Here is a 23,933-nt window from a genome sequence, read left to right on the forward strand (position 1 = left end):
ATAAGAGCCCATACTAACTATATAAAAACTGGTCTTGGGGTACCCGGTGGCTCAGTTAAGCGTCCAATTTTGGCTCAGGTCATGATCTCACAGTCTGCAAGTTCCAGCCCCATGTCAGGCTCTTTGCTGGCAGTGCAGAGCCTGCTTGGGATTCTCTCCCTGTGCTCCTCCGCGACTTGTGCACATACTCTCTCTAAATAAATAAATAAACTAAAAAAAAAAAAAAAAAAAAAAAAAAGGTCTTACTTCCAGCAGCTCAAACTTCACTAAATCTCTTTAAGGCTTGGAACACTTTGTGGGTGGAAAGGAAACAATACAGAAAAAAACAAAAACAAAGTCTGTTGAATGATATATAGACACCAAAACCTTGAAACACCTAACAACAAAGAGCTCTCGTGTTACTGTTATTCAAGAGAGCCATTGGCATTCCCAATCATCAGTTACCTCTCTGCAGTCTCTGAATAAGTCGATTATACTCCACTGCTCTATTTAACCCATCCTGCAAACTGGGTTATGGGGGTTCTTTCTCTGGCCCTCTTCTCTTACTGTGTGTTGGCTCTAGAACCGGACTGCAGAAACAAGTACAACAGCTCTGCTTTCTCGGCTTACCTGACTTCACAAAGTTATTCTTAATATTATTTTTCTTTTTAATGTTTATTTTTGAGAGAGAGAGCACGTGCACAAGCAGGGGAGGGGCAAAGAGACAAAAGAATCTGAAGCAGGCTCCAGGCTCTGAGCTGTCAGCACAGAGCCCAATGCAGGGCTCAAACCCACAAACCGTGAGACCATGACCTGGGCTTAAGTCGGACGGTTAACCAATTGAGCCACCCAGGTGTCTCCAAAGTTATTCTTTTTTGTGCTTCAGTGTCTTTATCTGCAGAATCAGATAGTTGTACCTACCTCATAATAATTAAATGAAAACTTACAAATATGTAAATTAATCAGGACAGATGTATGCTTGATATTGTATAGTGTTCAATTTCAGCCATTGTTTTTATTACCAATATTCTTAAATAACCTTAAACTCTTTCATGCCTTTAGCTATACTGAGGTCTATAAATACAAATTTCCATCAACAGTTTTCTCTCCTGAGCTCCAGACCCTACCATTACCTTATTGTCCCCCACAGGTACCCCAAACACTATTTCCAACAACCAACACATCTCCAAACCCTAACCTTAACCTGGTGCTCATCCTATATTCTTTTTTTTTTTTTTTTTTTTTTGCAGTAACTACTCAGCAAACAGGTCAACATTCTTCAAATCCACCTTTCCATCCTTATTAGGTCTTTTTCTTCCAAACTATTATAAAAGCCTCTGATTTGGTCTTTGAGTCACCTACACCTATCATATAATAGATGAGTTTACATAAGGTGCTAAACTAAGTTTCCATTTCTCTATTTGTACATATAGGATATTGCCTTCCAGGGTTGGCATGAGCATTAGAAGACTATGAAAGTGGCTAACAAAAGCAGTGCTCAATAAGTAGTTCACCCTTCTGATCCAAACTAACTCCACATTAACTATCATCCCTTACAATCCAACTAACTATAAAATAAAAATCCAAAGCCCTTCCAATATACTATTGGGCTCAACCAACCTCTCCAGCTTTATCACTTATCATTCTTTTCCACATTAGACTTCTCATTACTCTGAGAACATAACCTAAGCATTCATGAGATCATGTTTATAAACACGATGTCTCCTTTTCCTAGAATGTCTTTCTTCCTACTTCTCTACCTGGCAAACTCCATATACCACATAATGGTCATGGTCTTTGGGGGATAGAGGCTTCTGTGTCTATTCAAGTGTAGTTCCAACATTTTCATTTATCATTAAGACAAAAATGAAACAAAAACAGGGGTGCCTGGGCAGCTCAGTCAGTTAAGCGTCCAACTTCAGCTCAGGTCATGATCTCATGGTTCGTGAGTTCGAGCCCCACATCAGGCTCTGTGCTGACAGCTCAGAGCCTGGAGCCTGCTTCAATTTCTGTGTCTCCTTCTCTTTCTGCCCCTCCCTCACTCATGCTCTCTTAAAAATGAACATTAAAAAGAAAAAAATGAAACAAAAACATGTCAGAACTTCACTAGTTCATCAATGATTTGAGTAACTTCTCTGCCAAACTGGATAATAATTTTCAAATTCTGGAAGAGTATTTCCTCAAATTCTTTGTGTTATTCGAAATATGTCAGAGCTACAGACATGACATGCTTAATTTAATCTGCATTCATATTTTCTCTATCACTGTAAGGCTAGACAACTTAAAAAAAACAAGCCCTGATATGTATATATAGCATTTCCCAATTTTCATGGTGTAAGTAACATGGCATATTTCAAGCTACCAATGTTGACACCCCTGAATGTGGGGTTGAGAAGAGATGTGCAATTGCACAGTATCATATATTGATACAACAGATGTAAATAACCTCAAGAATTTGGTTATAGATTTGAGTATTAGTTTGAATAGTAACAGTGGCATTCTAAGTTTATGTTGTTTAATTTTAATTTTTATTATAAACCAGTTTATAATGCATTTAATGTAAATACAAAGGCATTTAGGGGCGCCTGGGTGGCTCAGTCGGTTAAGCATCTGACTCCGGCTCAGGTCATGATCTCACGGCTCGTGAGTTCGAGCCCCGTGTCGGGCTCTATGCTGACAGCTCAGAGCTTGGAGCCTGCTTCGGATTCTGTGTCTCCCTCTCTCTCTCTCTGCCCCTTCCCTGCTTGTGCGCGCTCACTCTCTCTCTCTTTCAAAAATAAATATTAAGGGGCGCCTGGGTGGCTCAGTTGGTTGAGCATCCGACTTCAGCTCAGGTTATGATCTCACGGCTCGTGAGTTCGAGCCCCACGTTGGGCTCTGTGCTGACAGCTCAGAGCCTGGAACCTGCTTCGGATTCTGTGCCTCCCTCTCTCTCTGCCCCAACCCACTCGCACTCTCTCTCAAAAATAAACATTAAAAAAAATTTTTTAATACAAAGGCATTTAATCTTTTAATACAATGTATTTAAAATTTTATGTCATTTAATAATGACTTTTTAAAAACTAACGTTTAACAGCCAGCTTACTAAAATTCTTGAAAGCTAAATTTAACTTACAATTAGCCAGCCCCAGCACATCACTGACCTAACTGAAATATCAATTCCACCACTTATTAAGCTATGAGACCTTACATAAATAACCTCTTTGAGCCTCTTCATCTAAAATGAGAATATACTAAACTTTTATGTGCACTATGTGCCAAGAACTGTGCTATCATCTGAGTGCTTATTACTCATTCTATTTGACATGGTTCAAATGCTATTTCCAAACACCTAGGTGGCTCAGTTAAGCATCCAACTCTTGATTTCGGCTCAAGTCATGATCTCGCATTTGTGAGATAAAGCCCCACGTTGAGTTCTGCACTGGGCATGGAGCTGCTTGAGATTCTCTCCCCCTATGCCCCACTCCCCCACTCATACTCTATCATGCTCTATCTAAAAAAGTTATTTTCTCTATGAAGCCTTCTTTAATTTCCCTCATTTATCACTCTCTTCAGAAAGCTATTTTTTCATTCCTCTACTATAGCTAATATCCCATATTTTATCCATTCTGTTGTCCTCCTAACAACACTGGTCCTAAAGCAAAGATGGTGCCTTGTTTATCAATTAACACAAATATTTGCTCAAAGAGATCCAAATTCAGTGTCATCTATTCTCTTCTAGTGCTCCTTTAAGAAAGCTGCGGAAAGGCATTTTATCTATCCACAAAGTAAGGAAGGTGATGAGTAACACAAACAGAATTTCTTCAACCCTTTCGGCAAAGACAGATAAACTTATCTGCAAAACAGAAGTAGATATAAATGGCCTTAGAATTTTACAAAAAGTTCAGGTTTGCTACCCCATTAAAACAGGGTGCCTGGCATCTGAAGAGGCGATTTAAGCCAGTGGTGGAGCAGAGAAATACTAAATGGAAAGGACCAATACACCATGGGTATTTATTCGTATTTATTTAATACGAAAACATATTTGGCTAAAGTGATATTTTCTTTCTTTTATGTCACAAGTTTTACTTACATATTTTAAATTTTTTTCTAAAGTTAAAAATGGAGGGGCGCCTGGGTGGCTCAGTCGGTTAAGCATATGACTTCAGCTCAGGTCACGCATGACCTCTTGGGTTCAGGAGTTCAAGTCCCATGGCGGGCTCTGTGCTGACAGATAGCTCAGAGCATGGAGCCTGTTTCTGATTCAGTGCCTCTCTTTCCCTTTGTCCCTCCCCAACTTGTGCACGCGCGCGTGCTCTCTCTCACAAAAATAAACATTTAAATAAATAATAATAAAATAAGTTAAAAATGGAGCAGGGTGCCTGGCTGGCTCAGTAGGTGGAGCACATGACTCTTGATCTCAGGGTCATGAGTCTGAGTCCCACGTGGGGTGCAGAGATTACTTAAAAAAATAACTTTAAAAAAATTTTTTAAAAAAATAAAAAGAAAAGAATATGGAGCCAAGGTTGCTTGCTTCAAATATTTCCCAAGGGATTAAATGCCCAAATCAAAGAATTAGGGAGGAAAAAGATGGCCACAAAGAAAAAAAAAAAAAACTTCCTTATAAAGACAAGCATTACTTGCACCAACACCACAGGAAAACTACTTTTAAGAAAAAGGAAACAGGGGCATCTGGGTGGCTCAGTTGGTTGAGCGACCAACTTCGGCTCAGGTCATGATCTCATGGTTCACGGGTTTGAGCCCCACATCAGGCTCGCTGCTGTCGGCCTGTCAGCACAGAGCCCACTTCTGTCTCCCTCTCTCTGCCCCTCCCCTGCTTGCACCCTTCAAAAAATAATATTAAAAAAAAAAAAAAAGAAAGAAACATGTCTCTTAAATAATCACTTCTATATTTTTTTAGTAAGTCTTCAGTATGTGGGCGCCTGGGTGACTCAGTAGGCTAAGCGTCCGATTCTTGATTTCAGCTTAGGTCATGATTTCACGGTTGTGGGTTCGAGCCCCACTTGGGGCTCTGCACTGTGTGTGAGGCCTGATTAGGATTCTCTCACTCCCTTTCTCTCTGCTCCTCCCCAGCACATACACACTCTCTCTCAAAAAAGTAAAAATAAACTTAAAATTCAAAAAAAAAAAAAAAAAAAAAAAAAAAGGCTTTAGTATGTTTTAGGGGCACCTGGGTGGCTCTGTCGGTTAAGTGTCCCACTCCTGATTTCAGTTCATGGTGGTGAGATCGAGCCCCATGTTTTCCATTCTGGGCGTGGAGCCTCTTTAAGATTCCCTCTCCCTCTCTGACTGCCCCTCCCCCTCACACACACATATCAACACTCTAAAAAAAACCCAAAAACTTAAAAAAAAAAAAAAAAAAGGTCCTGGAGTGCCTGGGCGGTTCAATCGATTAAGTGTCTGCGTTAGGCTCAAGTCATCTCACTGTGGTTCATGGGTTTAAGCCCCGCATCAGGCTCTGCTGACAGTGCAGAGCATGCTTCTGATGCTGCCTCCCTCTTTCTCTCTGCCCCTCCCTCACTCTCTCTAAAAAACAAACATTAGGGGCACCTGGATAGGTCAGTAAGTTAAGTGTCAAACCTCAGCTCAGGTCATGATCTCGTGGTTCATGAGTTCTCGCCCCGCGCTGGGCTCTGTGCTAACAGCTCAGAGCCTGGAGCCTGCTTCAGATTCTGTCTCCCCCTCTCTCCCTGCCCCTCCCCTGCTCGTGTGGTCTCTCTCTCTCTCTCTCAAAATTAAACATAAAAAAATTTTTTTAATAAAAAAAATAAACATTAAAAAAAGTTTATAAAAAATAAACCTTTAGTATTGTTTTAGATAACTTTTTCATTAATACTAATACAGTAACTATATTAAAGATAACCATCCACATACCTTATCTGTGCTAAGATTTACTGGAAATCTACCAATCTTTTCTGTCATTCATGTCCTTCTAGCCTTAAGACCTTTATTCTTTTTATAAGTAATAAATATTTAGGTCAAAAATTATAGAACAGAAATAACCTTCCTAAAAAGACCTGTTTAGGAGCATCAATTCCTCTCCGTGAATTTCACACGTTATCTTGGGCTGGCTAACCTTACCCTGGGTTTATCTGGTTAGACTATTCCACATATAAACTTTCTTTACAATGTATCTAATTAAAGTTCTTTTGGTCCCTTCTTGAAACCCTCTTGTGACTAAGAACTCCATTTTTAGAAAGTTCTCCCTTTTATTTACAAAACTCTTCCCATAACCTCTATCCATTGGTTCTGGTGCTGTTTTCTGGCTTGGAGAATAAACCTACAAAGTTGTGGGATTTTGTCTGTTTGTTTGTTTAAGTAAGCAACATAAGCCTTGAACTCATGACCCTAAGATGAGGAGTCACATGCTCTACCAACTGAGCCAGGCACCCCTAAACCTACTGGTCTTAAAAGTATTTGATTACACTTATCATATTCCCCTTCCAAATCATCTCTTCTAAGCACACTAAGGCATCTGATGAGAAATACGATAATGTGTATGAAACACATCACTGGAAAAAGTAAGCTGCTAGTATTTAGTAATGGCATCTATTACCATATACTCGTTCACCTTTACTTCTACAAGCTCCCCATTGCCTTCCATGCAAAGCTAACATCAAGGAGAGCATGGGCTGGTATATGGAATTGTTGCATCACTATGCTGTACACCTGAAACTAATACAACACTGTACATGAACTGGAATTAAAATAAAAACTTAAGAAAAAAGTAACATCAATGAGTTTCTGATTCAAATTAGGTCTTATTCTTTCTTTTAAACTCTAGAATTTAAGCCAACTTTGTACCTGACTCAGTAAGTTCCTTCTATATCAAACTAACTGCATAAACATTTCATTCAACTTCCTTCTCCTCATCTCCAACAAACTTCCATTGTAGGGAAACCCACTCCACAAATACCAATTAGACTAGCTCTTGGACTGTACAGGACTTCTTGTTCCAAGTTATTATCTATACAGTGTCATAGACGTGAGCTGTCCTGAATCTGTGTTCATTCTTCCCCAAACATCTCTGGCAACCTTCTATACATCTTTGAAGGCTCAGCTCAAAAGTCACCTCTTCCAGGATTCTTCTGGGACCAATCCACCTATATACCCCAGGCTGGGTTAGACAATCGTCAAGCTTCCAAATTGGCATTCTGTGCATATCTTGAGAAAAATACTGTTTTGTACAGTTACCTGTCATGAGTATAAGGCTCCCTGACAACACACTCCTGCTTTCTCAGTAATATCTAGCACAGAGTAAAAAATTGTTCAAAGAAAAGGCAAATAGCTTCATCTCAATTCTTAAACAGCATAATGAATCTTAAATATATCCAAACACATTCCAAGTCACTATTTTTAGGTCTTCTGCTTGAAAATAGGAATAACTCTAGAAGTATTTAAGAAATCCTGCTATTTTTATTTAATAACAACGAAATTTTTAAAAATACATACCTTGAGCCATTGTCACTATAATCACATCTTCTCTAGATCTATTTCTCTCCCATTAGCTTTCCAATTATTCAGAAAAATCATTTACCCAAGTGCCTGATTAAATCTAACACGAGGCCAGGCTTTAAAACTTTTTTTTTTTTTTTTTAAGTTTATTTATTTTTGAGACAAAACGAAGACAGAGAATCCCAAGCAGGCTCCGTGCTATCAGCACAGAGCTTGATACTGGGCTTGAACTCAAGAACTGTGAGATTATGACCTGAGCTGAAGTCAAGAGTCAGACGCTTAACAGACTGAGCCACCTAGGCACCCCAGGGGCTAGGCTTTAAGAAAATTATGCAGTCCTTGTTCCCCTCTACTCTTCCTACTTTTACCTACAGTTGAAAGACTAGACATACAAGACAAATATTAAACTATTATGAAGCTTATAAAAAAACATTATCGCTTATGCAAGGAGTAACTCTCCCTTTATGCCAGACTATTCTAAAGTTGAAATAAAGAAGTTAACTCACTGTCTTCTTTTGACAGTGATTCTTTCAAAATTTTCAAAAAGAAAAAGCCCCATATGGCAATATACAGCACAGCCAAGACCTTCAAGAGCATACACCCTTTGACCCAACAATAACACTAAAGGACAAGTGTAAATCAGTATTTATATCATGGATGTTCACTGCAGTGTTATTTCAGCTGGAAAAAAATATAAAGACGCTGACAAACCTAACAATTAAGGATTGGAAAATTATAATAAATCTATGATAGAATATTATGAAGCCATCAAAAGTGATGTCACAGAAGAATATTTAACAATTAAGGAAAAGTTCTAAATAATTGCAGAAAGCAGGTTACAAAATAGTATCTGAAGTATACAAAATAAACAACACATGGAAAATGTCACTAAAAGCTGCTCAAGTTTCAAGCCATAGATCCAGTGCTTGAAGTTTCTATGATACTACTGAAGTAGATCATGGAACAGAACAAGTCAGTAATACTAGGCAAAAATGGCTATGGTTCTGCTTCAGTGTGTTCTGCCAAGATACATGCCCAATCATGGAACTTTAGAATAGCTGTGACATCATCTTCAGGATGAAGCTTAAGTATTTCTCTACTTATTGAGTTACCATGCCCATCTGGCACAATTTTTTGCAATCTTGTAAATAACACAAAGGTGCACATACAAACACCCTAACTAAAGGAGTCTACTGCCTCAATGAGCTATCAGTTTCACTCTCATGAAACTTGTTTTGTATTGGAAGCCTAATAAAGACTGGCTTTAGAGTCAGTTATGTAAGGATGTTAAGGATAACAGCGGGCAAGAGAAGGCAATACTGACTGAAATGGTAACTGGGTTTAGAAGCAATCATAGGGACCTTCCTGAAACCCCAGCAATCTCTTCTCACAAAAGGTAAACTAAAAAGTAATCTCACGCAAGTATAATCGAAGCTTTTTTTTGTTTGTTTTTACTTTTGGTGGTTTGTTCACTAACCTGAGAACAATTAGTATACTCATTCATCAAAAGTCTTTATGGAATAGCTTTAAGACTGATCCATTAATCGGCTAAACAAAGACGCTAAACCTTGATTATTATTACTCACTGTGAAAACATCCCAACACTGGTCAATTCCAATTTGTGAATCTTACACCTCCTTATGAAGTTCAATTATTATTCACTGAACCACTCAAGTGAATTTAATACAAATACAAACCTGATTGAAAGTTTACATAAATTAACAGCCCTTAAATTTGCTACTTCATTTTTTTTTTTTTTTAATGTTTATTTTAAGAAAGAAAAAGCATGTGCAAGCAAGGAGAGGGGCAAAGAGAGGGAGAGAGAGAATGCCAAGCAGGCTCCACACGATCAGTGCAGAGCCTGACCTGGGGCTCAACACCACCCCCACAATCCTCAAGATCATGACTTGAGTCAGATGCTCAACTGACTGGGGTCACCCAGGCACCCCTGCTACTTCATTTTTAAACCCAAGCTTCTCCACTAGTTCTAACACCTACAGGTTGATCTTATTATCTATGCTGTACATTCCTGAAAACATTGAAATCTTTGCTTTCCTACTTTTTAAAATATATTTTTTTTGAGAGAGCGCATACACATGAGTGGGGGAGGGGCAGAGCGCAAGGGGGACAGAGGATCTGAAGCCGGCTCTCTGCTGACAGTGGAGAGCCTGATGTGGGGCTCTCTCACAAACCGTGAGATCATATCCTGACCTGAAGTTGGACACTTAACCGACTGAGCCATGTAGGTGCCCCTGCCTTCCTATTTTTAATCACAAGATGTAGACAGAACGTGCAGATATATGCAAGCAGATTTATAATACGGGATTGATACTATGCATGTTTTGAGTGGTTAAACTAAGCACCTGAATGGCCCTCACAAACAATAATAATCTGCTGTGTCAATACATGATGCTTAAAAGGCCTCCCTTCCTTGTTCCTCTAGATTCAGAAGTCAGTTAAAACATCTTTTGAGCCTTTCACATGCCCTAGCAAAACTAATCAGTAAACTATCTTTCTACAAGATGAGGGCAGGTTTTAAGTTACACTGTTAAAGTTTGGGGAAGGGAAGAGAATTTAAAGGACAAAAAAAGGAGTGTTTTTTTTTCTGACAGGCAACTTTTCAGTAATGTGGTTCTGTATCCCCAATACTTTTAGCATCACTGACAAGCATATCTCCATTTTTTATTCAACTGCACACACTAGAATGGCAACCATCCTACTTCAGTTGAACAACCATGCCCCTGATTCTTAGGTGTTATGGAGAAGGAGAATCTAACCAAAGAGCCATCCTCCCAGTGCTCAAAAGTTTTTACAGAGATATAACAAGTACCTCAGATCCTAGATCAAATATATAAAATCCCTAGGAATTCATCACAAACATAAGAAAAATATATTACATAAGTTTATTAGGTTTTATTTTACATTTAAACCTGACCACTTAGAATTCTCCCAATCATTAATAATCTTGAAAAAGAACCTTCTCTTTACCCACAATAATCTTTTCACCTACTTCCAACATTTAAATATGTCTAAATCCTAGATAACGTATGCTCTGCCCCAACCAGTACTTTATCATTCTCTACCGTCTTAAAGTTTACATTCACTCAAAACACACAGACCAAGCATTACCAACACTTTCCAGTAAATTCCAACATTTTAGTTTGGACCTATTCTCCATGATTCTGCCCAAGACTCACTTGTTACAGAGGAACAAGAGAAGGTTACTCCTCAGGAATACAGGAGAATTTTAAGAGCAGAAGACCAGCTTTTTCTAATCATGTTTTTGAAGTTTTATATAATAAACATTACTTTTCCAATGGGAAAAAGGTTTGGGAAAAAACAATAAAGTAGAACACTAAGGATAGGAATAAGGAAGAAAGTTCTGAAAAATACACTAATACTGCCAATTGTCAAAGGCAAGCAGAAAGTGATGTCAGGGCTGGTGACACACTAACTCTGATTTAACCACTGTACCCAAGTTAGGCCAAAAGTTAATTACAACATAACTTTTACCTTTTCTCTGCCATATTACAGCCTCAATCTTTTCCTACTTTCATTTCCATGGTTCTATCACTTCAATTATGCTCTCTGCATTTCTTTTGGCCTTATTCACCTCTTTTGCATCATTTAAATTCAGTTTCTCTACAGTTTCTGCTTTCCGTTAATTTAAGCCCACATTTCTATACACTAAGTCAAACAGTAACACCAATTATACTTCCACAAAGGCTTGAACTGTTAAGTGATACGCTTGTTACTTACAGAGCTTTTATTAACCATTCAGTATAATAACTCTCCTGTTCCCTCTTGTACATTTTTCCTTCTCTAAAAGTCTTAATAATGGTAAACCGGTTACCTTTTTAACACTTTCTTCTTCCTCTTGGCGTTTCTCATAGTGTGAGAAGTCATCAAAAATCGAAGTGGTGTGCTTGTAGCTGGCTATGATTTTCAACACCTGCTTAGCCTTTTCCAGAGGCACTTCCTGAGTGTCCCTGGAGTTGGTCACTGGTTTATTCTCGTTGTTCTCTAGGCGAATGTGTCGCAGTTGGCTATTGGGAACGTCCTTCACAAAAATCCACCTGACGTCAAAACGACCCTTCCATTTGTCCTGGGACCACACACCTGCACATGTGTTGTAGTCCACAGCAGATTTCATTTCTGCAACGCCACAGAAGTGTCCACTGCCGTTGACACTGAAAAGTAAGTAAACGGGGCCTTTCCCGTTCATGGAGCGATAAGCGGCATCCAGTCTCTTGTTACCGTGCTCTGTGCTGCACCAGATATTATACTTAATGGAACGGTGGATATCGTCCTCAGAGTAGCTCTTAATGATGAAAACCCGGCCATGTTTCAGATTCCAGTCAAAATCCTTGGGGTTATAGTTATTAATAGACCGCAGCTTCTCCAACACTGGGTGAGGTTCTGAAGGAGTAGATCCAGATCCAGCCTGAGACGGTCCTACTCCATTACCATCCACCCCATTATGACCGAACCCACTGCCACGGTTCCGAGGTGCTACCCAGCGGGTTGGCTGAGTTGCTTGTTGCTGGACTGAGAGCTGGGCAGGCTGAGGTGGAGGTGGGGGCAATGGCTGTGTCTGTTGCCCAACTGATGCCTGAGCCACTGGTGGGCTATTGTTAGCCTGCTGACCTACAGGCTGGGGAGACCCCTGGGTTGGCTGTTGACCTAAATTCTGAACCAAAGCCTGTGAGGGGGCTTTTGCCACAGGACCCTTGTTATCCCAAGTTCCAATATCCATGTTATGCTTTATTGGGGGTGGTGGAAGACTTGACCCTGCAATGCCATTCTTGGTCTTCAACTTAGGCTGCTGTTTCGCAGGCTTGCTAGCAATATCAGCCCAAGACGCTGGTTTTGGAGGAGCAATAGTAGCTGGAGGCAAACTATTGGAAGCCACGATGTTACCAGTAATGGACCCACTACCAACTGCAGAGCCTACAACTTTTGGAACATTGCTTGCAACTTCTGTGCTACCCAACTTCAGCGCTGCCATCCCTTGGTCTATAGTATTCATGCCAGGAGCCTTATTGAGGGTCTCACTGGCAAAAGCTGACTGTCCATCAATCATGGCTCCACCTAAGGAGCTAGGTGCATAAGCATAATTGCTACTATATCCAGAGCTTTGAGTAGACTGTCCCTGAGAACTGTTATTTCCCCAAGCTGAGAAGTCAATCCCACTGGGAAAGAAATTAAAACCATGTTGACCAAGAAATGGAGTGCTACCTAGGGCTCCTGGTTGTCCAAACATTGCATCTGGTAGGAAGTGAGGCTCTCCGTTGCTCAGCTGTCCATAAGAAGTTAGATAGGGCATGGCTGTATCACCCCCAGTAGACCAAGCAGCTTCACCCAATGAATAGGAGAAGCCAATGGAGGGACTGTAGTAACTGGGTAAGTAGGAATCTGACATGGCAGTGTATGCATTATTCTGTGGAAGGAAAAAAACAAAACAAACAGGCAAATCACAACTAAACACAAAAATTAATAAAACAACAATCAAGACATTTCCTCTTCCAATTATTCACACAACTCAAATTCAACTAAAAAAGCAAATGACCACCTCAGGTGGTCTCTTCCCACAAACTTGCTGGAATTTTTACACTGTAAGAGATTTTGGTTTAACAAGTGAAATGTTTAAACACTTCAAGTTAAAGTGACATACAGTGATGTGGACCTTAACTTAAGCACTATCATTCAGTGAAGGGAAAACCCAGCATCTCATCAACAGTATTAACGACAGTATTAATAACAGTTCTACAGAACTGTTGAGATGATGCTTCTACTAAAACCCGTTATCTCTGGATTTCAGGAGTAGGAATTTTGACACATCAGGAGTGTTCCTAAGAGTTTTCTATCAAAACCATACAATAGATAAAACAACACAAAAAGAACTGGAAATTACAAGTTCTATCCCAAAAATCTGTGTTGCCATTCCTCAACCATAATCCAAAGTTCATTACACCTAGTTTACATTGCCAGCCTCTTGGCAAACCATTTGGGAACATCAACAAATGCCACTATTTAATTATAACCTGGAAAGAAAATGTACAATGGATTCCAGAGTTTAAAACTAGAAAAACCTTGCTACCTGTTGTACTTCACCTATAAAATTATTGGCTGTAAGCTCAAATGCACACCTAACTTTTCCATTAAAAACAGAATTCCAAAAACATGGTAAAGTTCGACTCTTTAAAAAAAAAAGAATTATCCTAAAGAATTTCCCAGAAATATAAACTTATATTCAATTAGTCTCCACACTGGAAGACAGATTACACTGTAAAGACATCATTCTTGATCTTACTTTAGTTTATGAACAGTATCTTAACTTTTCTATAAATGCTAGAATTCACAGAATAGTCCTGTGAGAAGCTGGAGATACAAAAAATTGGTCTCTGTAAATATACATACAGCTCAATTCAAAATAGAGTACTTTACCCTAACTTGAAAATAACTCTAGTACAAGAGTACACTTATCTTGATGAGCACGGAGAAATTTATAAAATTGTCGAACCACTGTATTATATACCTGATACTAATAGAACACTGTATGTTAACTACACTAGAATTAAAATAATAGCTCTGGTACATAAGAATCCATTAACTAGTGAATAGAGAATTTTACTCTCAAGAGACTTGGATGACCATAACTATGTTAGGCCTTAAGTTTCTATTCCCAAAGCCAAAAGTACTTCTCCTAGCCAAACGTATCTCTTTAAAATTAAATGTTTCGACTAATGCGGCCTGATAAAATGATGCTTTTCTCTGCCAAAATTTTCCTTAAAAAAAAAAAAAAAAAAAAAAAAGGAAAGGAAGCTAAGCCTTTTCACACATACCCTCAAGTTTAAGAGAAGTCTATTTTTCTTGAAGACAGTATTAAAATTTAACAGACTCAAATCCATTATGAGTAAGAAATTCAGTCTATAACCAATGGATTAAGCCTGAAGGATTATTCCAACATTAAGGCGATGAATAATGGTTAAAAAGCAGATGAATTACTCTTGACGATTAACTACAAAGGACAAAGATTCTCAGGTTATCCATCTATTTAACTATGATTTCTATTCCCCTCCTCCCCAAAATTGTTTTAAGACATTTAAGCTTTAGCTTGAGAAATAAAAAGCATGCACTTAATATCACAGGTTATGCCATTATATAGCTGAATGCCTACACCTGAACTGGCAGGTTCCCACATGTCCCTGAGCTCAAAAATCTGAACTACACATTATTTCACAAGAACTACCTAGAATTATGTTTCCAAATGCTCCCACTCTCCCTGTTATAATGATTATGTAAGGAAACTACTTCAATAGCAGGAATCTATTAATAGTTCATTCCTCTACTTCCTTTCCCATTTTTCCTGATTAACTGGTTGATTTTTGAAAACTTTTCCCAATCCCTTGCTTAAGTGGTTTCTACACTCTCAATGCAGAAAATTTTACATAAGAGATCTAAAAGTTTTATGTAAGAATTAGGCCCAAATACGGGCATGCACCAATATCTCAAGTTACTCAAGACTTGCATCTATCGTACAGCATCTGTTAAATGCCCCATAAGCTTTTTCATCTTTTAGGGTATTTTAGATGGGTTGCTGTCAGTTTTCCTTTTGGCTTATTAATCTGTGGATTTATAAACATTACCTACAACCCAAAATATTAATTTAAAAGAACTGACAAATCAAAGCAGTTTCTATATGCACAAGTCTTGTCAATGTATGAACTTACATGGAGCTAGAAGACATAAAAACAGATTACATCTAAAACATCAGAAGACAGATAACATGTCAAAAACCTTAATCATTCTCGATCTTCATTTGTGTGTGCCAAAGTGTTTTATCTTCCTTTAACTCCATTTTAGAAATCCTATAGCTCCCATAAGCGAGAAACCAGCGGTGTACAAAGTTGATCTCTACAGATACATTTCAACTTGAAAAACGAATACCTAAGTCTAAAAGTTAGGATAATCTAAGAACCCACTAACTAGTGACCAGATGAAAGGGAAGAGACCAGTTCTGCAGCACTGAATAAAGTTCAGGTGATTTTACATTAGTTTTTCCCATCACATATGAATCCAGTTTTCCTAAAAGAAAAAGGTTTCGGGGGTAAAAAGTCAGAATATTTAAACTTGAAAGTATTCTTCAGTTTTCCACTGTTACATTTTTGGTAAGGAGAACTACTAACAGTGCTGTCAGTATACCCTGAAGTGTTATCAGTCAGTCTCATCTCAGAATGTTTGCTGGCAACAGAAATGAGAATCTTAACACTGTCTGCAACATTTGTAATAACTCTTCTTACAACACATTGAGTGGTATTAAGAAAGCCAACCCCTGAAAATCAGATTTACTAATAGGGCAGAGAAAGAATATGGTTTACTACACCCTTTGATCAGGCATGTAAATGGTTAACTACTCACGGGCCTTGCCTGTGGACTCAAGTAAGGTTCAAAATCATCATCATTTAATCCATCCTTTTGATGTACAGATCCATTTTGTACTAAAGGGAAAAAAATTCAAGTAAATTACAGGAATGTCTTAGTCGTACCACCTACCTCCCAAATTAGTCAAATATATTCTAACCAGAGAAAAACCTTACTAAACAGAGCAAGTTAAGTGTGAATTTCAAACGGATAAAGACGAGAGTGACTGCTGAGCAATAATAATCAATGAAAATGTCTCCCTCCACCCAGAGCAAGTTGATCTAAAAAGGTCATTTTATTGGCTCCTCTAGATTTCAATTCCCTCCCGCTTCCCCTCCCCCACCACATGTGAGTACTTCCAGAGTGTGATCCACGAGGATGAAAAACAAAGGCCTTCTAAGACCTACAGGAAACTAAGGACCTGGGACATTTCAAAACCGAATCCACCCCCACCCTTAATGAATTACTCCTTGTTCACTGAGAAGCTGTTCGCCAGCTGCAAGAACACACCGAAAGGGTCAAATACTTAAGTGTGAGGCACCTGCGGACTAAGCGGCTTCCGAAAGGTCCTCTCCCTGGGGCGCCTCCCGGAGACCCCCCCCCCAACCCCTACCCCCCACCCCCCCACCCCCACCCCCCAGCCCAGGGCTACCGGCAGAGCTGGGCTCACCTTTGTTTCCTTGACCTTTTGGTCTCTGCGGGCGAAGGAAACGTCGCCGAGCAGCAAGTCGTCCGAGGAAGAAATGGAAAAGAAAAGACAAATTAAAGCCGGGCCCGAGAAGGGAATAAAGGAGCAGGCCTGAGGGGAGGCGTCAAGAATGGTGGTGAGGGGGAGGCTGAAAACGGGAGGCGGGGAAAGCGCAGGCCGGCGGGGCCCGCGGAGAGAAAGCGGGGGACGCGCCAGAAACAACGCGAGCAGACTAGGGCTTCAAGGAAGGGGAAGGAAACAAGGAAGAAAAGAGGCCTGCTGAGAAGAGCGAAGGCGGCGCGGCCGGTGGGCTCCGAGGCCCAGGGAGAAGCGGGAGAAGCGGGGAGTACGGGCTGAGGGCGAGGCGCTGGGTGCGGCCGGCCTGAGAGGCCCGAAACCCGGCCCGCGAGAGGCGCCGCCTCTGCTCGGCCCGACCGGGGGCGGCGGGCCCGGGCCTAGTCGGACTACCTCTCGCCTCACACAATGGCCGAGGCATGCGGGCCGGGCCTGTACCTGCTCCAAGAGGCTGCTGGCCGACATGGCTCTCGGATCCTCACGGGTGGCGACAGCTGTGGACTCTCGTCAGGGCGGCGGCGGCGGCGGATGAGCCCTGGCGACGGGAGCAGGCGGCGCGGCGGCGGCTTTTGTCCCTGACACTCGGGGGCCTCGGCGGACGCAGCGGAGACACAGCGCGCGGCTCGGGCTCCGGCTCCGACTCGGCGACGCTCTAGCCCGAGAACTCAACGCCCGTCTCTATGCCTTTACGCGCGCGCCCGCCCCTCGCAGCCGAAATAAGGGCGCCGAGCGGCGGAGGCGAACGGCGCGCGCGGCGCGACGCTGACTCTCACATTCACTCACCCACGCGGAAGGGGCCCGGCGCGAAGCACCCCGGGAAGGAAGAGGCGGGGGTGCAGCGCCCCCTGGTGGTCTGGAGGAGCGGAAGCGGCGAGTGCGGCCTCCCCGCCCCCACCGCCTCAGGATTGGGGCCTGTAGGAAGGTGGGGGCGGCCAGGGTCGTGCCGCGAGGTTTTGACTAACACCTGGATAGAGTAGTTTTTAGCTTGAGAAAACCCACAAAAGCCTGTTTTCTCAAGAAGCGACCCCCGGAGCGCCAGAGACCTCAAAATAAACCAGCCTCCCAGCTGCAAATGGCACCCCACCCCCATGTGGGAGGGAACCCTGAGAGGGGTCACAGCCCCCAGGGAAACTTAATGGGGTCCTGCCCAGAGAAAGACACGCCGCCACCACTACCACCAGGGACCTGATTATCCTCCTCTGTTGGACTTCAAAAAGAGTGCCCAAAGACTAAAACATCCACAAAAAATCTGGTCCCCTGCAAAGGATATTTGGCATTGCAGAGATCATCTACAGCTCTTTTTTAGGGAAGTCATTGGCCCGCCAGGATACTCTGTTAAAGAGTGGCTTTATTTTCAGGAAAAGCAGACCTCACTCATCTACACAAAATTTTCCATGTATGTTCAACAAGTCCAGAGAATCTATAAAACTACGAACTTCCAAGAGAGAATGTCCTTACTCTGGGAAAGGAGGGAGATTAATTCTAACTGAATACCTGCTGTAGGTTAGGTACTGTTGATAGGTTCTTTAAAACATTTAAAAGCTAGCAGCAGCTTCAAAATAGTTGTCAGTCTGTTTTACAACTGGAGAAACAGAGAGGTTAAGTAATGTGCCCAAGGTCACAAAGCTATTAAATAATCATGTGTATCTGACACTAAGAGAAACACAATAGTGTACTTCCACCCTCAAAAGAAATCTTGTTTTCAGGAATCATAATCCAGAGGAGATCCAAAATATGGGCAAAGACATTTGTAATCAGCAGCAAACCTAATTCATGTAGGGATATTTGATCCTAGGGCACCCATCTCCTAATAACTTTTGTTATTGCAAATAGTAGTAAACAGATAAATAATGCACTATTCCGTGTCAACTTGATACCATCCACTCTCTGGAAATAGGAGGCTTTGGTGGACTCAGTAGTAAAATAAATGATAACACAGCACCTTGGATTTTGCATTATAATTTTGCTCAAAGTGCTCAAAGCATTTTTTCTGCACACCATCACATTTATGGTTGGAATGAATAAGGCCAGGCATCGATATGTGATGGACTTCTGACAGAAACCATAAAATGTCAAGTCTCAGAGCATAGATCCCACCAAGGAAATAAGAGAAACCTAGTAATCCTTTTTTTTTTTTTCTTTTTTAAGATATTCAGCCAGTTAACCTCATAGCCCAGGCTTTTGTATAAATTGTAAGCAGTTGCCTATACTTGAAAGCAGCACGATATGATCAACAGAGGATTGACCAAAAGTCACGTCCTGGGAAGGGGAGGCTTCACCACCAGATTTGCAATATTAGGTAAATTACTAGAACTTTCAGAGATTCCCTCATTTGATAAAGGGGATAATAACATCTACCTAACAGGTTTGTTGTGAAGATAAAGTTTAAAACACACACACATAAACAGAAGCAAATCCGGTACATTGAAGATTCCTTTCCTATAATCCGATTAAGGGATAGTAGTGAAAATTCCCTCCTTCCAATGACTTTTGTGGTGCCTGAAATTTTTCTTACAGTAGTTCTCCCTTATCTGAGGTTTCACTTTCCACGGGTTCAGTTACCCACGGTCCACTGTGGTCCAGACCAGATGATTCTTTTGACATGTGTCAGAAGATCAATAATAGGCTAATGCTAGGTCACAATGCCTACATCTTTTACCTCACATCATCTCATCATGCAGGCATTTTATCATCTCACATCATCACAAGAAGGGTGAGTATATTGTAATAAGAATGGTGGGGGGGGGGGGGGAGGTGCTACTTATTTATGACACATATCCCACGTCCTTCATCCTCTCCAGTCAGAAATTCTTTGAAATGATGCTGTGGATCTTGGCCAGTCAGAGGATGGAGTCATCTGACTCACTCATCCTGCAAATGGCCCCACAGATAGCAAAGGTTTCAAACTGACCATTGAGGGGATGCCTGGGTGGCTCAGTTAAGCATCCAACTCGACCTCAGCTCAGGTCATGATTTCACAGTATGGGGGATCGAGCCCCACTTCAGGCTCCGTGCTGACAATGCAGAGTCTGCTTGGGATTCTCTCTCCCCCTCACTCTTTTCCCCACCCCTGCTTGCACTCGTGCACACTCTCTCTCTCAAAATAAATAAATAAACTTAAAAAAAATAAACACACCACTGAACTTACCTGTCACCTTGTCAATCTTGGCTGTGTTCACCTGGATGGACCTGTGGTCCTTGGCACTGATGATGTGGTTGCTGGCGGAGCATTTCTGCTGCACATACAGGTCCATGAACTTGCCAGCATTGTTATACATGTCAAGGGCACCCTTGCTGCCACTGCCACAAGCACGAATGCAGAAAGCTACAATAAGATATTTTTTGTTTTTTGTTTTTTAAGTGTTTAGTTACTCGTTTTGAGTGGGGGAGGGGCAGAGAGAGAGGAAAAGAGAATCCCAAGCAGGGTTTGCACTCTCAGCACAGAGCCTGCCACACGGCTTGATCTCGCGAACCATGAGATCATGACCTGAGGCAAAATCCAGAGTCAGACACTTAACTGACTGAGCCACCTAGGCACCTCCAGCTACAATAAGATATTCTTAAGAGACCACATCCACATAACTTTTATTACAGTATACTGTTACAGTTGTTTTATTATTATCGTTAATCTCTTGTGCCTAATTTGTAAATTAAACTTTATCATAGGTATGTATATATAGAAAAAAAAAACAGTATATATAGGGTTCAATACTATCTGCAGTTTCAGATACCCATAGGGAGGTCTTGGAACATATCCCCTGTGGATAAAAGGGGACTTCTGTAGTTCCTTTGGGATTATTTTCTGTCCTCCAGGATTTCCCAGTTAAAATGCAAATATCCTTGAAAGAAGGGTAAACTCTAAACCTGGATTAGTTCACCAAATTGGCTATAACTGGCCCCTGAACAGAAGAGGGATAATTTAATCACTGGGAAAGGAAGAGGAAGTCTGGAGAGCGGCGTATCATCTTACAGGGACAGACCCTTCATGGTTTGAGAAAAGAATACTGTACTGGAAATGGATTTAGGTTCTAATTCCAGTTCTGCCATTGGGTGGAGGGGCAGGGGGAGAGGGAGAGAGAGAATCTTAAGCAGGCTCCCTGCCCTGCACAGAGCCCAGCGCAGGACTCAATCTAACAAACAATGAGCTGAAATCAAGAGTTGGATGCTTGGGGCACCTGGGTGTTTCAGTCGGTTAAGCTGGTCCGACTCAGTCGGTTAAGTCGGTCCGACTTCGGCTTAGGTCATGATCTCGAAGTTTATGAGTGTGAGCCCCGTCCGTGTCAGGCTCTGTGCTGACAGCTCAGAGCCTGGAGCCTGCTTCGGATTCTGTGTCTCCTTCTCTCTCTGCCCCTCCCTCACTTGTGCTCTGTCTCTCTCTATCAAAAATAAATAAATGTAAAAAAAAAATTTTTTTTTAAAGAGTTGGATGCTTAACTGACTGAGCCACCCAGGCGCCCCTCAATCCCTCTTCTAGCAAGTATTTATTGAGGTCCAGACAATGTGCTGGAGAGAGAGTCTTAAGAGTTCACTTACCTCTGGAGCCTATACGTCAGGGGAGATGACAGGGAGCAAATAGTTATTCAGTTACAGTTGTGCAAAGTGCAATGAGAAGGCACAGATGGACCTAGCCTAGTCAAGGAGCTAAGGAATTTTTCCCTGAGCTCATAAGCTTCAGCTAAAACCTGAAGGGTGACCAGAAATTGACCACACAAGGAGGGAAGGGAAGTTGGGAACAGTATGTGCAAAGGCCCTATGTGGGGAAGGAGCTTAACACTGGTGAGGAACTGAAAGAAGGCCAGCATGCCTGGCACATAATGAGAGCGAGGGTGGCACCAGATGAGACTGGAGAAAGGAGAAAAACAGGGACTTTAGTCATTAGCTGCAAATAATGATCAGTGTGAGTTTTGTGTTTTAAGAAGTTCCTTCTGGTTGCAGTGTGGAAAATAAACCTAGGGAGAAGAGAGTAAATTAGGAGTTAGAAGAAGATTGTAGTAAGTCCGGGCAAAAGCTAATGGTCTAACACAGTGGCAATGAAGACAGAAATGGACTAAATGAACATTTTAGGAGGTAAAATGAGAGGTCTTGGTGATGGATTAGATTGGGGGAAGAGCACTAAAGGTGAAGGAGTTATCAAAGATGATACCTGATTTTATTTTAGTTGGATGGATGAGGTAGCATTTTTTAAGCCTATTTATTTATTTTGACAGAGAGAGTGTGTGTGTGAGCAGGGGAGGGGCAGAGAGAGAGGGTGAGAATCTCAAGCAGGCTCCATGTGCAGTCAGTGCAGAGCCCAAATCGGGGTTCGATCCTATGAACCATGAGATCATGACCCAAGCTGAAATCAAGAGTCAGATGCTTAACCGACTAAGCCACCCAGGCACCCAGAGGTGGCATTTTTTAATGTGGGGACATTTGTGGGAGTGGAGAAAGATCATAAGTTTATCTTTAGACATAGTTTTCAGGAGAACATAAAACATCAGATAGAGATGTTCTGTAAACAAAGGGCAGAGGACATAGAGAAACATAGCTGGGAATACAAATCTTGGAATCTTTGGTGTAGAGATGTTAGTGGAAGTCAAAGGAATCCATGCAATTTCCTCAGAAGAGAGAGAGAGAATAGCAAATGGCCCAGTACCTTACCAGAGAGACAGAAGGGGAGACGAGGAGAGTAAACCATTCCCTCACTTGGAATCTACTTCCAAGGCTATAAAATAAGGAAGTTGGATCAAAATAAATTCTAAGGTCCCTTCTGGTTCCACCACTTTAGATGTCTAGAAGGTAGAAACCTAAGCAATCCTTCCTTATATTTGAAGTGAGGAGTGGGGATAAGACAGAAAAAAAGTGAAAAAGAGGACAGATTGTACATACTCCAGAATTTTGCCATGGGCTGGGGCTGGGTCCTAGAGCTCTAGTTCTCAAAACTTTCTAGCCTTCAGGAGCAGTAGACCTCACTGCCCAAGTCACCCCCTTAGTAAGGCAGGAATAGAGAAATGTTTACACACAACTGACCGTGTAAGAGCTTATTTTTGAAGATTTCTGCTGGTTTTCTATAGTCTACTCAACGTGTACAAAGCTTGCCGCTCTCTGGCTCTGTCTATTTCTCACTGTGTACTTGTGCCCCAGCCACACTGAACTTTTTCTCAAATACACTTTTTTTTTTTTCCTGGAACCCACAATTCTGCACATGCAGTTTTTTCTGCCTCAAAAACCCTTGTCATCTCCCCTACCCAGCTCCTGTCTTTCAAGACCCTCATCAAATGATGCCTTATTTCTTCCCCCAAGGAGAAGGGTGCTCTATTCTTTGTTCACCCATAATATTAGTCATATTTCCTTACTGTAACATTTTAGTGTATTAAAACTGCTTACTTCAAAATTTATTTTTCTTTTGGAAGTCTTGGATTCAGTTGAGACTCTAATGGGAATAATGAATTTTCTCCTTAGGAAAAGGTACATGCACCCAAATTTTTGCCAACAATCTCATTAAGCAGTCCCATCCCCAAGCCATCTATCCCATGGACCCCAGGTTAAGAGAACCAACCCCTAGCTTACATATTGTTTCTTCAATAAACGTATGACTTCTTATAGGACAAGTATTTTTATTATTGATCTTTATATTCCAAAGCTAAGTAAATATTTGTTGAATTAATTTGTTATTTTCAGAATTCTCCCTAGTAATGTCAATCCCCATTTTATCAATGAAAGTCTGGTGGGACCAACATATGTTAAAAAGTGAAATGTGCAGGGGTGCCTGGCTGGCTCAGTCAGAAGAGCATATGACTCTTGATCTCTGGGTTGTGAGTTTGAGCCCCACATTGGGTGTAGAGATTACTAAAAAAAAAATACTAATAAATAAACTTAAAAAAAAGTTAAATGTACAGACTTAACTAGCTCAATTGAATGTTAAAAGAAAGGCACTTTGGAAATCCCAAGGTAAGTGGATGATTGGCTTTGTTATGTGCAGGTGTGGGTTATGACTGGCTGGCTGGAAGCATGGAAAGAGCAATGTGAGAACATGGCTAAAGGAAGAAAAGACCTGCAGCTGGGCCAGGTGGCCTTCGGACACTATTCACAGCTGTGTATATCCAAAGGCAGCTGTTAGAGACATCAAGGGCAGAAAAGAACAAGCACCAAGAAAGAGCCAGCAGTAAAAATGCCTTGAAAATTCAATTCAGAGTCTAGAGGAAATTTTCACCAGTCCTCCAGGAAGAAAAGTAATGGTCATGTGATGAGTTTTTCATAAAGCTAAATGTATTCAATGCAGAGGACTGTTCCTTATTCTGAGATTATTTCTCTTTTTGATGTAAAAATGCCC

General features: G+C 41.2%; 2 protein-coding genes across 2 annotated transcripts in view; both read right to left on the minus strand.

Moving 5' to 3' along the window:
- Window positions 1-17,414, minus strand: part of YTHDF2 (YTH N6-methyladenosine RNA binding protein F2) — a 33,612-nt gene extending 16,198 nt beyond the window's left edge. Inside the window, exons 1-4 of the mRNA XM_060624248.2 lie at window positions 17,060-17,414; window positions 16,529-16,553; window positions 15,856-15,935; window positions 11,288-12,874 (exon numbers count right to left, since the gene is read on the minus strand). Of these exons, the coding sequence (XP_060480231.1) occupies window positions 11,288-12,874; window positions 15,856-15,935; window positions 16,529-16,553; window positions 17,060-17,086 (1,719 nt within the window). The 5' untranslated portion in view covers window positions 17,087-17,414. The remainder of the gene's footprint in view (window positions 1-11,287; window positions 12,875-15,855; window positions 15,936-16,528; window positions 16,554-17,059) is intronic.
- Window positions 17,415-19,071: 1,657 nt separating this feature from the next.
- Window positions 19,072-19,926, minus strand: LOC132672332 (small ribosomal subunit protein eS21-like). The gene is made up of 2 exons (XM_060624249.3): window positions 19,754-19,926; window positions 19,072-19,546 (listed from the first exon to the last, which is right to left on the minus strand). Exons 1-2 carry the CDS (start codon window positions 19,897-19,899, stop codon window positions 19,462-19,464), a joined length of 231 nt encoding a protein of 76 aa, XP_060480232.3. The 5' UTR covers window positions 19,900-19,926; the 3' UTR covers window positions 19,072-19,461.
- Between the last annotated feature and the right edge of the window lie 4,007 nt (window positions 19,927-23,933).

Source organism: Panthera onca, chromosome C1, assembly GCF_046562875.1.
Source record: "Panthera onca isolate mPanOnc1 chromosome C1, mPanOnc1 haplotype 2, whole genome shotgun sequence".
NCBI classification, from domain to species: Eukaryota; Metazoa; Chordata; class Mammalia; order Carnivora; family Felidae; genus Panthera; species Panthera onca.

What these genes read in the sequence shown, in the direction of transcription:
- LOC132672332 (XM_060624249.3), bottom strand. Translation starts at nt 19,899, where the DNA reads ATGTATAACAATGCTGGCAAGTTCATGGACCTGTATGTGCAGCAGAAA. An exon ending in ACAGGTAAGTTCAGTGGTGT is followed by an intron (nt 19,547 to 19,753) that starts GTTTATTTTTTT and finishes TGAGCCACCCAG; the next exon opens with GCATCCCCTCAATGGTCAGT.